Source organism: Giraffa tippelskirchi, chromosome 3 (assembly GCF_054371585.1).
Source record: "Giraffa tippelskirchi isolate mGirTip1 chromosome 3, T2T-mGirTip1v1.2.pri, whole genome shotgun sequence".
In the NCBI taxonomy this organism is placed as follows: Eukaryota; Metazoa; Chordata; class Mammalia; order Artiodactyla; family Giraffidae; genus Giraffa; species Giraffa tippelskirchi.
This window is the reverse complement of record NC_137277.1, coordinates 55,529,897-55,548,038: the sequence shown is the minus strand read 5'-3', so window position 1 is coordinate 55,548,038 and position 18,142 is coordinate 55,529,897. Positions and strand designations below refer to the sequence as shown.

Below are 18,142 nucleotides of genomic sequence, written 5' to 3'. Positions count from 1 at the left end.
CTCATTCTTCCCAAAGATCAATAAGTTGGTGGTATTTAATTACTAGGATCATTCTGTGTTTCTCCCCTTCCTATTTCAAAGATAGGCATATTTGCCCTTTTCCAGTCTTTAGGGACTTTTCCAGTTCTCCATTACTTCTCAAAAATAATGACCTGTGGGTTTGTGGCCACATCTGCTTGTACACAAAGTACCCCTAGGGTGCATGTCATCAAATTCTGCTGATGTGAATACTTTCATTTTTCTTTCTCTCATTAATTGTTTCTTTCTCGTTGATTACCTGTTCATTTCTCAAAATTTCACCTTGACTGAACTTCCTCTAGTTTAACTATCTGCGATCTGCTCTGAAGAGAGAAGATGAAAAAATTCAGCCTTATCAATCACCTGATATAAGAGTTCCTTCCTTCTTAATCATGAAGTTAAATTTTTCAAGTCTATTTTTTGCCATGCATCATAAGAGTTACTTATTTGCTTTTCTATAATGCTAGTTACATCCTCCTTCCAATTGTGATCATTCTTATTTTGTCCCTCTTCTGCTTTTCTCATACATGCTGTTTTAAGGATAAGGCCTGATTGCTACATGTGGCATACCTGTTATATGCAGAAATAGTACTGGGTACTAAAGAAACAGCAATAAAAGAAAAAAAAAGCCCTGCCATTAATTTCATAGTCTAGTTCAACCAAACAATATAAAAGAAGAAAAATATAAGTTAAATACACCTTCCTCTGTATGCCTACATTGCCTCTATTATAAACTGGTTTCAGTATATTGTAATCATTCCTTTACTTACCTGTTTTTCTTAACCTCTTTAAAAGTAGGCATTATATTAGGTTCACCTGAAACCCCAATGTCTCCTATAGTACCTGAAACTCAGTATGTTTGATAAGGTTGGGACAAAGAAGACAATACAAAATAACATATGTTATTCTCACTGCAAGAATAATGGAGTAGGTAGCCATTCCCTTCTCCAGGGAATCTTCCCAACTTAGGGACTGAACCCAGATCTCCTGCATTGTAGGCAGGAGGGAAGCCAATATTAGATGCTACAAATGGTTCATTCTACAGAGGAGGGGTCACTCCTTCATACATTTCTGTTCCATACTAAATTCTGTACCATTCTAAATACTTTTCCTCTTCTTTTTTCCTTCCTAGAGGTAGCATTAATTCCCTCTTTTTTACCCCCTTTGAAAACAGGATAAACTCTGGCATATAGGAATCATTCTCTTAGAATCAGTCTCCTGAGTCATAATGCCTACTTTTTTCACCACCACACTGCCCAAATGTATACAAAGTCTTACCTACTGATATTGGAGAAAGGGAGTATCTATATCAACAAATATGTATTATCTGAGTTCCTGCAGTCATGTGGAGAAGCAAAAGTCACAACCTTAGTAAGTTGGCATTTCTTGTTGCCCCAACTTCATTCAGTCTCTGCTGCCTATGGAATAGTGTGATGGGACAATACAAGGCAAATTCAATGCAAATCTATCACAAGGTAAACTTTAAAATCTTGTAAAAGTTACAAAATTTTGTGAAGCTGATGAAGACATGGAGACCTAATCAAATAACATGCAAAGCTACTGACAATTGAGAATTTAGCAGAGGTAGGCTAGTTAACAACTGAAGAACACATAAGGAACAAGGATCATGTAAGAGATTGACTTGAAGATCAATTTTTTTACACCAGAGAAAAAAATATATGGAGCCTTCAAATCCTCTTGCGAAAATTATCCTGTTCATGATCACATTGTGACGTCAAATATTAGGCACAGCACTCCAGCTATCATACAACTTAGTAGTGAACAATTATAACTCAAATGTTAATAAGATATATTGCTATTACTTGTTTCATTTTTCAAGATAATCAATCAAATTCTCTTTTTTTTCCTACTTACTATAAAATTTTGATCCTTTTCCTGACACCAATTATCCTGAAATAATGAGGCTTTTCTATACTGCTTTATCAGTTTTTACACTTACAAGTATGCCCCAGCTAAACAATAAACCCTCCAAGAATAGAAATTACGAATTCTATTTTTCTTTAGTGTCTTCTTCTACCACCACCAGCCCATTCCAAATCACAACTCACACATCTACTTGTGGAGCAGAAGTCTGAGGAAAATAAGCATGCAGAAAATATTACTGACTGCCTACCTGACTTGGAGGCTAATTCTCCTGACGGTTAAGATGGCTGTACCACCAAAACATTCTCAACAGTCATGATGGTGATATCCAAGGTTTCTAACTAATCACTTAGCTACAGCTCCTTTAATTCATGACACGGTGGGCCTAAGAAATGAAAAGAGATTGTCTTTTAATGTATTTTTTGTTTCATTTTTCATCCTACAGGATATTCTCGCCTATCACAAAAGAAGTCATCAGCGTCTCTCTCCTGGATTATATCTGGGTTACCTAAAGCTGTGTAGCTCTGTGGACCAGATCAAAGTTCTTGTTACCAAAAAGCTGCCTAACATTCTCTGTCATGTGAAGATCCGTGAAAACTATAACATTTCCAAGTAAGCTATAAGAAGTTTGGATTTTTCTTGTGATGAAACAATGGTTCAAGTGATGGGTTTGATGTGCCAGAAGGAAACTGAAATGTGACTTCCAGGTGAAGTTTTTATGACGAGATGTCTTCAGGGGCCAGCACACTGGGGCAAAGGCATAGCTCGGCTTTAACATTAGGGTAAGGAAAGTGAAAGTGTTAGTCGCTCAGTTGTGTCCGACTCTTTGCGACTTTATGGACTTCATAGCCTGTCAGGCTCCTCTGTCCATGGAATTCTCCAGGCAAGAATACTGGAGAGGGTTGCCACGCCCTTCTCCAGGGGATCTTCCCAACTCAGGGATCAAAGCCAGGTCTCCCACATTGCAGGCAGGTTCATTACCGTTAAAGGCATAGCTCAGTTTTAACATTAGGATAAGGAGTGCACCCATTTAAAGAGGATGCTATCCTTTCCCTTTCCTCTCTGCAACCACTGACATTCAGGTTAGTGAACAGATGCCCTTTTCTTTCAACACTTTTATTTCCAAAATCTTTTCTCCATAACCTAAAAAGTCATATTTTAAAAAATCACTTGAGTGAATTGGTTCTAGTAGAGTAACTGATTTCCCCATAATCTTAAAGGACCCTCCCTACTCTCATTCTTCCCACTCCTAATCCCCAGACCTAAGGACTTCGTATGTTTCCTATGCTCTATATGGTTCTCTAGGGAAGAAAAGAAGTAACAAGGCCCGAGTTTCTGGAAACTGCTCTATGGTTTGGCATTATGGTGAATTACCCTGTTAACTTTGGAAAAGTTGCCCAATCTTTGTAATCTGATCCAGCTTTACAACTAGCCCTCTAGCAGGCCTATGAAAGTCTACTAAAATGAACTGAATTGTGCTCAACACAAAAAGGAAAGGAAAGACTAGATAAGAAAAGAAAAAGAACTTGAAAAACGGTTTGTCAGGCTTCAGTGTACAATTTAGATCATTCTAGTTGCACCTACAAATTTGCTTAACCAAAGAAGACTCTAATTTGGTCATTTAAAATCTGGTCCCTAAAGTGTGAAGGACTTATTAACTATAGTGTCTCACAATATATATTAAATATTCCTTCATGACAGTGGAGGAGATGATGATGATGCACGAGCTCTTTAGAGCACTCGCTAGCTGCCATATTCTCTTCTTTCCCTTATCAGACACACCTAGACTTTAAGTCTGCCATCTGGTGGCCACTTATACAATCAGCAGTAGTTACCTCAGGCCTTCCCAAGAGGCTCATTTGTGGGTTGCTTCTGCAATGGTTACTTTCATCCATTTTCTAGATTTGTGTCTTAAAGGTTTAGATTCTATCTTTTAGTGGTTGTACCAACTAATTTCCATTTGCCAAGGATCCAAGTTTCATTTCTACAAAAGATTCCAGTAGTCTTCATTGTGCCAGTTCCACCTCCCTCATCCTTAAAGGCTAAACTGATTAGTTAGTGGTAGATGTTTAATGGTATTCCCCCTGGTAATTTATTTTCTAATTTGATTACAGATATTATTTTAGCAATGTGGTCCTTTAGATTTTGTGCATACTTATGCTAGTCAGAATCCCTCATTTAGTTCAGTATCAGTGATGGAAGAAAAGATATAGTTCCCAAGCAGGTTCTCAAAGATTTCAGTTATTTGTGAAGCCAACAGTATGCCCAGATTGAAGCGGGATTTAATTTTCATTTTTTTTCCTCTTATTGAGACAAAGGGTATATTTTTCCATAGTCTTTTCCAGTGTGGGAATTGAAATGAAACTGATATCATGAAAACAGAAACTTTTCTAAGAGGGGAGTTGGTTAAAAGAGAGTGTATCCGATGCAAAGCTTATGTCACAATCAATTCCATTTTCTGGCTCACAGCTTGGAGCCCCGGTGACTACAACCCATCAGGGAGAGCCCTCAGAGGATTTTCACGAGGGTGGGAACACATGTTAGCACCTCCTCCCTTTCCATCCCAAAACAACAGGGCTTTCCTTTCCTCCCTAGCCTGCTTCTGAGAGCATATTGCTTCTCCTTGCAGTCAGGAGCAAATAAGCCAAATGAATCTGTTTAGAGACTTGTGCTAAAATACCTTATAGAAACAATGTCGCCCGAGAGGTATTTCCCTTGATCTTTTCAAGACCTTTTTGAAGAGCAGCTTTTGGGGGACAAATCAGATGCGCTTTCCTCCCACCTCCTTTCTTTTCCCTTCCTTTCTGCAGAACATTTGGAAAAGTTCATTAGGAAGGATGGTAGAGCATGCAGAATAAAGACGCAGATGACTGGTTTGAAAAGAGGACAGAATCAGTGATGTGTGTCCCCTGACCCCTTTTATTGGAATTGTCTGGTGTTCCTGTTTGTGATTCTCCTCAAGCTTTTGGAAAGGGAAAAGAAACCAAAATAGTACCCACGATTACAACAGGCCAGGGTTGAAATGTGCCATGTGGTTTCTTGCCTGAGTTGGACCAGAGTCCTGTGGTTACCCAACTGCTGAATTAACCAGCAGATGCCCCGGTGGTAAAATGTAGGGTCTTAGAACTTACAGGGGATCTTCAGGGAAAGAAAAATTATTTCAAAATATTTCAAAGCTCCAATCTCAAAAACTGATTCATTACAAATCAGACCTGCTGTTCTGAGGTATGTGTGGTTTGATAGGTGAAATAAACTTGAAAAGAGCTCATTTTAAGCTCTATTTGGGTGGCAAAAAGTTCAAATTTCATGAATTGCATCAAGTTTTGACCACCAAAAATTGGTTATTCAGGTTCTGGACATATACACTAAAAATGTTCTGAGCTGTGTTCTGAACTTTTGTTATATTTCTAATTTTAACTTGACTCAACATACAGAGAGGAGTGGGAATGGGTCCAAAAGCTTTCTGGCTCTGAATCTATGGAAAGTGTGGATCATACTTCTGACTGCCCCATGCAATTGTTCTTCTACGAGCTCCAGATGGCAGTGAAAGCTCTCCTTAAGCAGATCAATATACCTCTACATCAGGTACTAGTCTTTACCATTATTTTTATCTTCTTTTTGTGACTCATGGAAACTGCATTATGGTGTAAAACTCAAGAGGTGAAAAAATACACATATATACATTTTGTTCATTGATTTACGTGTCGCTTTGCACACACATGCACATTTTCAATCTGATGCCTATACATGGACACTGAGTACACTTCTGTACCTTTACTCTCTCTTCCATGTTGATGTCTTCCAAAGTTCCCAGACCCCACTTTATTGTGGTCTGGTCAAACAAGGAAAAATTAGCTAACCCACCCTGAAAGACATCAAGTCTTAGCATCAGGAGAGCATGAAGCAAGCGAAGTAAATAAATAAGTGTATAGTTAGTTTGCAAATGATTTCCTTAAGAATAGAAGATTACTGGTAGTATAAATCTAGAGCAGTGGCCAAGGTTGTTCCATGCTATTTTCCCACAAACAGAAAATTTGCTGTCAAAATTACTGTCTTGTCTAAGTCCGAATGTGTAAATCTTACCTCCACTAATAAGCAACTTTAAAAAAAGAAACTGTTGGCATAGAAGACAACAGTAAAGGTTTACTAGGCTCTGTCTAGTGAGCTAATATCAGGTAGCACTGGATTCTCTTCTTTTTGATCTACATTTACCATCTCTCTCCATTCAAAACACACACATACTATTCCTATACACACAAGTAAAATAAGCCAAGTTTAGCCTGCAAACAGGGAGACTGTCACAGGAGTGACTGGCTCTCTTTAAATAACAGAGAGACAACCTGAATTGGCCTCTGACCCAAGGAGACAAGAGGATAGATTAAAGACTCCAAGAGTGTTCTTACATTAGGGTACTGCTTTGATTACAAGTCAATGTTGCAAAGCTAGTCCGAAACAGCTAACGCTGAAAAAGAATAAATTGCACAAGATGCTATAAAGACACTAGGGGAGTTAACTGGATTATTCCAGGGGTGGCCATATACTCAGGAGGAGAAAAAAAAAAAAAATACCAGCTCAACTTCTGACAGTAGATACCGTTAAAGGGTTTCTTGGGCTTAGCGGGTCTGAAGCAGCTCATGTTTCACTGGTGACTCCTGGGCCACGCACACATTGGGAGCAGCCTGCCCAACAGCCTAACAGTACATACAGCATTTTTTTTTTTGGTACTTGTAAAATTTTCTCAGTCCTTGGCCAGAAACTACATTTTCCCCCCTTAACCAACTTAAATTGAAACTAGTGGATTTTTAATTCAATCCATTTTTGTTGCTTCATGTAATTATATTCATCATTTTGAAAAGCCCACAGAACGCAATCATTTTCTGCTTTTATAAGAAGCATAAATGTTGTTTTCAGAGTTTATGTGGAACATTACTGCCTTAAATCTTGATTTTATATAGCATTATTAAATGGACTGAACCCTAATATTTATGTTGTATAAAAATTCCAAGCTTAAAGTCATGTAATTTTGTTAGATGTTTTATGCCAGTTTGGTGTTGTTTATGTAAGTGCCATGTTGTAACTCTCCTATTTTTCCTCCTCGCGTGTCCCTCTGCAGGCAAGGAACTTCCGCCTCTACACACAGGAGGTGTTGGAAATGGGTCACAATGTGTCCTTTCTTCTCCTGCTCCCTGCCTCAGACGACGTCTGTACAGCCCCAGGACAGAATAATCCTTACACCCCACACTCAGGGTTTCTTAACCTCCCTCTTCAGATGTTTGAACTTGGTATAGTAGCTTGTTTCACCTAGAAATATTAACCCAGCCTCCTTATAATAAAATCACAAAGTTATATCTGTTCCCCCTTGTCCCAGTGGAGGGTCAATAAATCACATGATGGCTTTGGCAACAACCCTTCCTAGAACTGTGTACAAGTCTGAGAGAAAGCAAGCTCCAAGACTATGTGCCTGAGCAATAATTACTGAAACTTAGCTAAAGCCCAATGGAGAGGAGGGACTTCTAAACAGAAAGTTCAGTTATCAGGCTGCAGTTCTTACCTCCCCCTTGCTTTCCTAAAGCTTAAATATAAGAACTGATGTTTTCATGAAAAGCACTGTCCCTTCTCTTTCTTTTTTTCCTCTCTCCCCCTCTTCCTGCCCCCTCTTTCCTCCAACTGGGAAAAAAACTGAAATTAAAATGTAAAGTGTGTATCACTTTAAAGCAGAAAAAGGCCTGTAACTTTAAGTAGTACTCATTTATTAAATAGACTCTAAATTTCTAACAGACCATTTGAGAAATTGACAGGGTCTCCCAGGATGCAATATTGTGATTATAATATGGGATTCTCAATGGTGGAAGATCTCATCCTGACTTTCAAAAATGGGTAGCCTGGGCCGCAGATTCTCTATTTTTACAGAGATCCCTGCTGCCCACTGAAAATGTGAATAGGGAGGCTTTGTCTCCTCCCCATGTTTCATCTTGTAACAGGCCAATAAGAGGCAATTAACAAGAGTTCCATCAGTTCAAATGGACTGTAGGATTTGTGGGAGTAGGAGTGAATGGGTGGGTGAAATGAAGTTCAGTGAAGGCAGCCTCTCTTTGGATTGCTCCCCAGCTACCAGATTTACAAAGAGACAAGGCAACTGCCTGATGTTTCATTTTGAGACCCGGGCATCTGAATTTGAATTTATCTCTTGAGGATAAATGGATAGTCTCCCAGTTTCCCTTGCTCCAAGGAGTTTACATGCTTAAAAGCTGATGAACAGCAATTGTTATTTGCCAGAGGAGGGAGAGTTATTAAGAGAAGCCTGAATCAGACTTGCAGACTGAGACTTGAGGGTACTGGGTCCTCGATTGTGTGGCACTGGCAATCATTTAACTTTCCTGTACCTTTTCTGTGCCAAATGATTGATAATATTGGTCATACCACTTCCAAGATGCCTGAATGTGAATGTGACCATTTAGTGAACATTTTTAGTCTAGGCTATAACTGCACTGCTATTACAAAACATAGTTTGAGTCAAAGTATTTCAATTCACGTCCATATATACACATCAGGTGTCTACTGTGGAGATTATGAAATGAGTTAAGACAAAGACTCTGCCCTCAAGGGGCTTTTTAGTACAGTGGTAAGAGTAAAATAAAGACCCAAATTAATTTTTAAAATATGTATAATGTGCTTAAATCTTAAGTGATACTGAAAAAAAGAAATGAAAGCACATTTTCTTAAAGACGGTATCAGAAGGCCACCTTGGAGAGAGGCTATTTGTTGTAGGTGTTAAAGAATGGACTGGATGCTAAAAACAAGGATAGTGAAATCTCTTTTGTCAAAGGGAGCAGAATGAGCAAAGACATAATAGAAGAACTCAGAAAGAATCAGAAAAAGAACAAGTGGTCCAGTTTAGCTAGATTTGAGAAATGACCTGAGGAAATAGTAGACATAAACCTTTACAGACAAGTTGTAGCCATATTTGGCAGTATTTTAAGAATCAGGCTGAGGAATATGCTTAAGATGAATTGAAAGCAGGGTTGGGGAGATAGTTCAGAGGTTATAATAATATTTTGATGCTAAAGTAGAAAAAAAAAAAGGAAACAAGTATAGATGTAAGAAACACTGGAAGTAATCGACAAGACTGGACAGCTGTTTGAATGAGAAAAGGCAAAGCTTAGAGACTTCTAAGCACCCCCATGGTTTTTAGTTTCAAAGACTGTGAGGATATTGCTACCATTACCAGACATAATGAAATCAGAAAAGAAAATGCTTTGGGGAAGAATATGATGCTTTTAGCTCTGAATATCTTGAGCTCAGTGGTAAAGAATCCACCTGCCAATGCAGGAGATGGGGTTTTGATCTCTGGGTTGGGAAGATTTCCCTTGGAGTAGGAAATGGAAATGTGCTTCAGTATTCTTGCCTGGAAAATTCAATGGACAGAGGAGCCTGGCGGGCTATAGTTCCTGGGGTCCCAAAGAGTCAGACATGACTGAGCATGCACATATGTTGAGTCTGCAGGTGTTAATTCAACATCCAAGTGGACATATACAACTGGCAGTAAAAATGCAGGAGACAAAGTTGGTTACAAAACAGAAACTTGGCCACAGTCTACTGATAACAGATGAAGCCATGAAAGTGAGTGATTTCCCATGGATAGATAAATGACAGAGAAAAGAACTAAAGAAAATCCTTTATTGGAGAGTGAACTGAGAGCCCATTCTACGTAAAAAGGCCATACTGTTCCATGATTACAGGCAAAAATACATGAGGCTCATTTCTCAATGTTTCAGTGGCCTGGGTGGGAATAATCGATGATTTAGTATCAATCATAATATAACATGACTCCCAAGACCCTGGAGAATGAAGGCCTGGAAGCATCCTATCTTTCTTTCTGGGAGGCTTACACACTATCCTTGGGCAACCACACTTTATCCTACCTCTATTACTCTCCATTCTACAATTTCCTCTCTTCACTCATTTCTTCATTAATTCATCAATAAATATTTATTAAGTAACCTACTATGTGCCACGCTTCCTAAGTGGCTAAGTGGTAAAGAATCCTCCTGCCAATGCAGGAGACACGGGTTCAATCCCTGGGTCAGGAAGATCCCCTGGAGAAGGAAATGGCAACCCACTCCAGTATTCTTGCCTGGGGAAATCCCATGGACAAAGGAGACTAGCAGGCTATAGTCCATGGGGTCACAAAAGAGTCAGACACAACTTAGTGACTAAAATTTAGCAAGTAAAACAACTCCTATGTGTCAGGCACTCTTCCAGGCATTGAAAAATGAGTGAACAAACTCCTCATGGAGCTAATAATACTCCAGTGGGGGAGACAAATAGTAAACCAATCAACAAACAGTAATATTGGAAATGTCAGACAGTAATGAGAGCCAGAAACAAAAATAAATCAGGATAAAAGACTAGACTGAAGAGACAGGAACTGCGCTTTTGTATAAGATGACAAGGAAAGGCCTCTCTGAAGAAGATAATTTGAGCGGAGATGAGAGATTTCCATGAAATGAAAATAGCAGGTGCAAAGGCCTTAGAGTAAGAGTGTGCTTGGCTGAGAGATCAGTATAGATGGAATGTAGGTAAGCAAGAGCAACAAAGATAGGAAATGATATCAAAAGGTCAGGATTAGAAGATCATTCATGGCTTCATAGATCATAATAAGGACTTTGGATTTTATTTTAAGTGTGTTGGAAATCCAGTGGAGATTTTCGAGTAGAATAACTTTTTAATATAATCTTTAATATAAGTAACTTTTAATATAAGCTCTGCAGAATAGGGTAGTCCCATAGGGTATTCCTTCCTAGGATTACCGGTGGGGGAGAGAGACCATCATACAGGAGGATGCTGTGAGATTCCATGAGCAGGGTTGAGCTGGGACAAAGTTATATAATTGTAGACCCACTGCCCCCCACAGCTTGAGGGCTGATATTCCCAACCCTTTGGAGAGGAACAGGATGCACTCCTCTGCAGTTATCAAGTATGTACCTGGGGGACAGCAAGGTCACTATTTATGCTGCCCCAGAAATAAAAGGAAAAGCCCTTAGAAACTGCCCTGTGATGTGGCCTCTTGAGGACTTGCCTATACTGAGGAGGTCGCCCTGCCCTGACCCCATGGGCAGTCACAATTGACCATAGGCCTATGAAGAGAAAAGCTGACTTTTATCAGTATCATTGGCTCTAAGATTTTGACTGACTCAATGAGCAAGATTAAGAAACTGGGAAATTTTTAAAACCAGTTTGAAGCCTGGTATGCATTTTATACTTCAGTGTTCAGCCACACGCTTCATTCAACAAACATTTCTAAGTTTCCACTATATGCCAAGTACTATGCTAGGGCTGGACACATAGACATTAATAGGACATAATCTGCCCACTGGAAGCCTAGAACCCAGTGGGGGATATTATCTATACGAATAGTCCCAATACAATGAAAATTCTTCTGTGAGAGGTCGGTTGCTGAATTTCAGAGGAAAAACACTTAATCCTTTCTTACAGAGATAAGATTTAAGATAGACTTTGAAGTATAAGCAAACATTCAGAAAAACAAAAAGGTAGACCAGGAAAGGAAATCACTGTAAGCAGAAGGAAAAGCAGGCACAAAGGCTTGGAGACCTAGGAAAATGCATCTCACTTAAGTACACTCTGAGTAGCTCATTGTGACAGATGCTTAAGGCATGTGAGCAAGTGTTGACGGGAGACAAAACTAAAATTGAAAAAAGGAAAAAGCATGAAGGGCTAAGCCACCCTAAAGCAGTTAGACTTTATTCTATAAGCAATAAGGAGTCATTAAAAATTTTTAAGGAAAAGAATAATATGGTATTAGCTCAAACTACTGCACAATTGCACTCATCTCACACACTAGTAAAGTAATGCTCAAACTTCTCCAAGCCAGGCGTCAGCAATACGTGAACCGTGAACTTCCAGATGTTCAAGCTGGTTTTAGAAAAGGCAGAGGAACCAGGGATCAAATTGCCAACATCCACTGGATCATCGAAAAAGCAAGAGAGTTCCAGAAAAACATCTATTTCTGCTTTATTGACTATGCCAAAGCCTTTGACTGTGTGGATCACAAAAAACTGTGGAAAATTCTTAAAGAGATGGGAATACCAGACAATCTGACCTGTCTCTTGAGAAACCTGTATGCAGGTCAGGAAGCAACAGTTAGAACTGGACATGGAACAACAGACTGGTTCCAAATAGGAAAAGGAGTACGTCAAGGCTGTATATTGTCACCCTGCTTATTTAACTTATATGCAGAGTACATCATGAGAAATGCTGAGCTGGAAGAAACACAAGCTGGAATCAAGATTGCCAGGAGAAATATCAATAACCTCAGATGTGCAGATGACACCACCCTTATGGCAGAAAGTGAAGAAGAGCTAAAGAGCCTCTTGATGAAAGTGAAAGAGGAGAGTGAAAAAGTTGGCTTAAAGCTCAACGTTCAGAAAACTAAGATCATGGCATCTGGTTCCATCACTTCATGGGAAGTAGATGGGGAAACAGTGGAAACAGTGTCAGACTTTTTGGGGGGGGCTCCAAAATCACTGCTGATGGTGATTGCAGCCATGAAATTAAAAGACGCTTACTCCTTGAAAGGAAGGTTATAACCAACCTAGATAGCATATTTAAAAGCAGAAACATTGCTTTGCCAACAAAGGTCCATCTAGTCAAGGCTATGGTTTTTCCAGTAGTCATGTATGGATGTGAGAGTTGGACTATAAAGAAAGCTGAGCGCCGAAGAATTGATGCTTTTGAACTGTGGTGTTGGAGAAGACTCTTGAGAGTCCGTTGGACTGTAAGAACATCCAACCAGTCCATCCTAGGGGAGATCAGTCCTGGTTGTTCATTGGAAGGACTGATGTTGAAGCTGAAGCTCCAATACTTTGGCCACCTCACGTGAAGAGCTGACTCATTGGAAAAGACTCTGATGCTGGAAAGGATTGGGGGCGGGAGGAGAAGGGGCTGACAGAGGATGAGATGGTTGGATGGCATCACCGACTCGATGGACATGGGTTTGGGTAGACTCCGGGCGTTGGCGATGGACAGGGAGGCCTGGTGTGCTACGATCCATCGGGTCGCAAAGAGTCGGACACGACTGAGCGACTGGACTGAACTGAACTGAACTGAACTGACTGGGTTTTAACAACTCTGTGGATTGCGGGACAACAAGAAAAGGGCTGAGCCTAGAGGCAATGAGACAGTTAAGAGACCGGCCCAGGTGGGCATTGATAAGAACTCAGACGGAGACTGCCACAGCAGGGGAACAGAAGAGAAGGCAGGGGCAAGAGGAATTTAGAAGTTAAAATCAATAGGACTTTGTGACTGATTTAATGTGGTTGAAGAGAAAGATGGAGGAGCCACAGAGTCTGAATACGGTACTGACATGGATAACGCTGCCATCTACAGAAACAGGAAATAAGAGGGGAGGAACAGGTTTGGGGGAGGGGAGAGATGATGAGTTAGTTCAGTTTGACAAATGATGAGTTTTGTTTGAGGTGCCTGTGGGATATCCAGGCATTGAGCCTAATGGAATCCAGGCCACAAGCTTATAAGAAATGGCACCGTCCCAACCCTCATTCCTAATGCCCATTTTTCATGATTTAGGATACCATTCCTGAATTCCAACTGTCAACTCATTCACTACCAGGAATCTTTAGAGAGGCATCTTACGCCCAGGTTCTTTCTGATACCTTGGCAAAGAACCATAGAACTAAACTGACCCTTAGAGGTAATCTTGTTGGTTCCTTAGCTTCCAGACTAGGCTATGTGGCTCAGACTGATTAGGACCCTATTGAGTAAGAGATCTTTAGGAAAAATATTCTAACCTCAATCCTGTTCTAATATTCAAACTACTAAATGCCTCATTCTTCCCAGGGGGACGGGGTAAGGATATGAACAAAAATTCATTTTGCATCTGATATGTGCCACATGCTGTCTAGGCACTTTATTATTATGTTGCTTTATCCTAGGTAGACATTATTATCCTTGCCTTAGATATGTTAAGAAACTGAGGCTCCCTGGGGTTATATGCCTATTATGAAAGTAGTAAGTGGTAGAAGTATAATTCAACTCCAGTTCTGTCTTGCGCCTAAGCCTGAGTACTCTCCACCCTACAGTACCCCTAATCTGACTTCCACTGTCGGTGCTGATGGCATTTTAGTCCGTCACTATCCTATAAAGAAAAAAGGCAGAGAAAACACCGCAGAAAATTAGTCTTCGTTTGTAAATTACTAACAAATTATGCGGTCTGGGATAATGCATTTTTGTATCTTTATACCATTTTGCCTGCAAAATGCATGTGATTCACATTAGGAAAAAAATTAGAAGCTTCCAGTTTATCCTCCCCTTCTCAGTGATGGCTACCAAATGTATCATTGCTAAACCACAAAAGACTATGTTAAAGTCACATTTGTTAAAGTAACATTAAAGGCTCCGGATAAAAACCACTAGAGTGGGAAACTGAAGCACTGTCCTTGTCATTGGAAGGTCCTCGTAGCTCACTGTGGCGGGTGGCGCGGGCCGTGTGGGCGCTGTGAGACCACCCACTGATCCAAGGCTCTGACCACAAAGAGACGCAGCAAGAGAGAGTTGTGGACACCCTGGCGTTCTAGAATTCAGATGGGACTGATAGCATTTCCTCTAAAGAAATTCTTCAGTGCCTCTCACTATCTTCCAGTCATATTTTAGAAAGAAGGAAAAAAAGCTGATTTTTTTTTTTTTTTTTGCAACTTGGTTTGGAAAGGCAGACTGTGAGACACTTCACTCTCTTCACTCTTCAGCCAAGAGAGGACATCTATCAAGTGCAAACAGGATATAATTCCTCCTTGAAAGGCATAAAGACACATTCAGGGAGCTACAAGGGTCAAGAGTAAGCTGAAAAGTAACAGTGACTCTTTCCTGTAGAGAAGCCAGTAAATATCACAGACTTGAAATATACCTTTTGAAAGAGTTGAAAATCAAATGCACCTTGAGGAAAGAGAATAGAGGGGAAAAGGAGACTTTGGAATAAAGGTCTGCTCTCTTCAGATCAGGGCACACATTTTGTTGTGCATTCAGGCAATAAACCTTAACTGAGAAGTTGGCTTCCCTGGTGGCTCAAATCACAGAATCTGCCTGCAGTGCAGGAGACCTGGGTTTGATCCCTGGGTCAGAAAGATCCCCTGGAGAAGGGAATCGCAATCCACTCCAGTATTCTTCCCTGGAAAATCCCATGGACAAAGGAGCCTGGCAGGCTACAGCCCATGGGATTACAAAGAATCAGACACAACTGAGCAACTAACACTTGACTTAACTTGAGAAGTTATAGTATTCAGGTTTTGAGGAAATAAAAGTTAATAGGAGATATGGTTTTTACCCTCAAAGAATCAGTCGAGTAAACACATTATTACAATAAAGCAGGATAAATGTCCTGGTGTGTTTAAAAACAAGTGGTCTAGGACCACAAAAGACAGAAACTAATTCTGCCTGGAGTGAAAGAGGTACCAGTTAAGATTTCACAGAGGAGAAGATATTTAAGCTGAATATTCAAGTATCAGAAGAAGCTGACATGCATGTATTGATAGAGAAGGCACTGGAGGAGAAGGAAATGGCATGTTCACAAACATGGAAGTACAAAAGGACCTGTAGTAAGCTCAGCTTGAGCAAAGCATAGGGTCAATGAAGGCAGAGGGTGGAAGGCATGACAGCAGATATGACCGAAGATATGTTAAAACCCTAGATCTCAAGAAGCTCGCTTTACTGTGATGTTTGGATTGTATCCTGAGTCAAGAAGGTGCTCTATAGAGGTGTATAATCAAGGGAAAACATGAAATGTAGATCATTTGGGAAGAGCTAAATAATTTGCGTTTACTGAGATGAGTTCTTCTGTGTGTCAGACAAGGAAGTTTTAGAGCAGAGGAAGTAGAAGGAGAGATCTAATACAAGAGAGAGAGAGAAAAAAACAAAAAAACCCAGAACCGAAACTACCTGAAATCAGAAACAACTCCTTGAAATAGTGCCCAGCTGGATTAAGGACAGGCCACTGGAGCCCTCACGCCATTCTTCTCTACTCCTTCAATACAAGGAAATCCAAACAGAGCAGGTCACCCTTACCCTCACCTGAGTTTCATCCTGAGAGAAAATCAAGCAAGGAAGCAGGCAGTGGTAAGATGGGAATTGTAGGGTACACAAAATCTCTCAATGTGCAGAGCACTAGGGCTTCCTCAGTGAGGTGTAGAGATGACCAGATGCCCCGTTCTGAGGTAGTGTGGTTTTAGCTTCCCAAAATGGCCAGGTCTAGGTCTCCGGAATCAATAGCAAAGAGGCCTGAGGGCAGTAATTAGATGTTCTTCCTAGAATTCCTCACCAAAGAAGCCAGAATAAAAATGCTTCCACAGATTTGTTGAGTTATTACAGCCCTATTTCCGAAGCATGAAACACACTGATACAGGTCAGAGGTACACAGAGTAAGTGAGGTTCCTGGGAAGTGAATCTCCAAACTCAGCAATGGCCAGGAAGAGACTGGTACTATACAAGTCTAAATCAGGATGCTTGCCTCATCTTACTGGACTCTGAAGTTATGGCGTGTGATCAGAGCCGATCAGAGAGGTATGAAAAATCGGACCACCTCAGGTTGTCTGCGTCAGGCTGGGACCCACACACTTCTCTCCCTTCTCCATGACAGAGATGAAGGTTAGACTGTCTCCATTGGCCTCTAGCCCATTATCTTTTAAGAGAAGAAGGTGAAGACAAAAATGATCTGCAGCACACTAGCTCCATCATCTTTCCAGAGGAGTTGAGGAGTGAAGAGGCAGGAGAAGAATCAAAACTCATCATACTAGGTCCTTAAGAAGTTTTCCAGCCAGACAAAAAACAAAACATACCCTGAGAAAAATATGCCTTTTATCTTCTGGGACTTCTGGCCTTGGAAAGGAACATGCAAGATACACACTAGAAATCAGACGTGGCAATCAAAACTGGGTTTCAAATTGATACTTGCCTTTTTTTTTCTTTAAATTGGTACGCAAACTTATTTTCCCAGTAGTAGCCCAACTTTAGGGGCTGAACATAAACTGCAGCTTTAGCCAACTCCACTTCCCCATACCCTACCAGGACTTGGTAAACCTTAAAAGGGAATACCGTCTCACTAAAGCCAGACAACTGGCCCCTTAAGAGCACATTTATAATTTATTTATGGCCTAATATTTTCCAATGATAGGATTAATAAATCATGTTTTCATTCAACTTGTTTTCTCTGAGGTATGAATTTCTCTATTTTGATACCAGATCTTAACATGTTTTATTTTGCTTGTCCATTTTCCAGTTCATTTTTGCAGCTACAGGGAGAAATTTATTAGTCTGTATTGCCGCCTTTCTGCTGTTGTGGAGCTGGATTCTCTGAATACCCAACAGTCCCTGAGGGAAGCAATCTCAGACAGCGAAGTTGCAGCTGCCAAACAAAGACACCAGCAAGTTTTAGATTTCATTCAGGTAATAGTTTGTTTTATCTGAGGTAAAAGGAAGAAGGAAGGGACAGGGTGGTGAGGATGAAAACCAAGCAAGAGAAAGAACAGCAGTCTGGGCGAAAGACCACTATGTGCAAACAGACTGTTGATTTGGTTAAAATGCAGAACTCAAGGAAATACAAGTTTTTAAACAAAGGCTTAAGAAAAAGCTACAGATAAATCAGTGTTAATAAGAGCTCTTATCAGTCCCTGTGGTGGGTAGCTGTAGTCTCCCACATTGAAGAGAAAAACAACTGCCAGAAGTAGAGATCAGAATATTAGTACCCAGTAGCCCAATGCTAATTCCAACAGAAAGAAAAACTGTATTAATTAATTCAATATCACAGAGAAAAACAGAACAGAATGATAAATCAGTTTATGTAAACCCAAATTCAGGACATAAGATTTCTCATTCTTTGGACTTCTTTCTGGCAGAACTGACATTTTAATGCATAGCTATAAAGGCTTAAAAATGTGTTCCCTGTCCATGGTCTTTTCTGGAAAAGCCCTATGGTGAAGTCTCAGGGTCTTGAGACAGTGGGACTGAGGAATCATCAAGAGACTTTGGATCTGGCCTGAAATTGGCCCTAAATCCCTTGGACAAATCTTATAATCTTTATGCCTGTGTGTGCGTGCATACTGTCGCCTCAGCGGTGTCCAACTATGTGAGACCCTATGGACTGTAGCCTGCCAAGCTCCTCCGTCCATGGGATTCTCCAGGCAAGAGTACTGGAGTGGGTTGCCATGGGATCTTCTTC

The 18,142-nt window shown here is 40.4% G+C and overlaps 1 protein-coding gene and 1 long non-coding RNA gene across 6 annotated transcripts in view; one reads left to right on the top strand and one right to left on the bottom strand.

Annotated features, from left to right (window-relative positions):
* The window catches only part of ANKFN1 (ankyrin repeat and fibronectin type III domain containing 1), a 487,980-nt gene that overhangs the window by 435,116 nt on the left and 34,722 nt on the right, over nucleotides 1–18,142 (top strand). For all 4 annotated transcript variants that reach the window (XM_081585328.1, XM_081585331.1, XM_081585330.1 and 1 more), the window contains 4 exons: nucleotides 2,348–2,514; nucleotides 5,337–5,487; nucleotides 7,016–7,184; nucleotides 17,204–17,370. In XM_081585328.1, the coding sequence (XP_081441454.1) occupies nucleotides 2,348–2,514; nucleotides 5,337–5,487; nucleotides 7,016–7,184; nucleotides 17,204–17,370 (654 nt within the window). The remainder of the gene's footprint in view (nucleotides 1–2,347; nucleotides 2,515–5,336; nucleotides 5,488–7,015; nucleotides 7,185–17,203; nucleotides 17,371–18,142) is intronic.
* LOC145543536 (uncharacterized) overlaps nucleotides 1–18,142 on the bottom strand; it is a 252,141-nt gene that overhangs the window by 213,010 nt on the left and 20,989 nt on the right. The gene's annotated exons all lie outside the window — the stretch shown is intronic.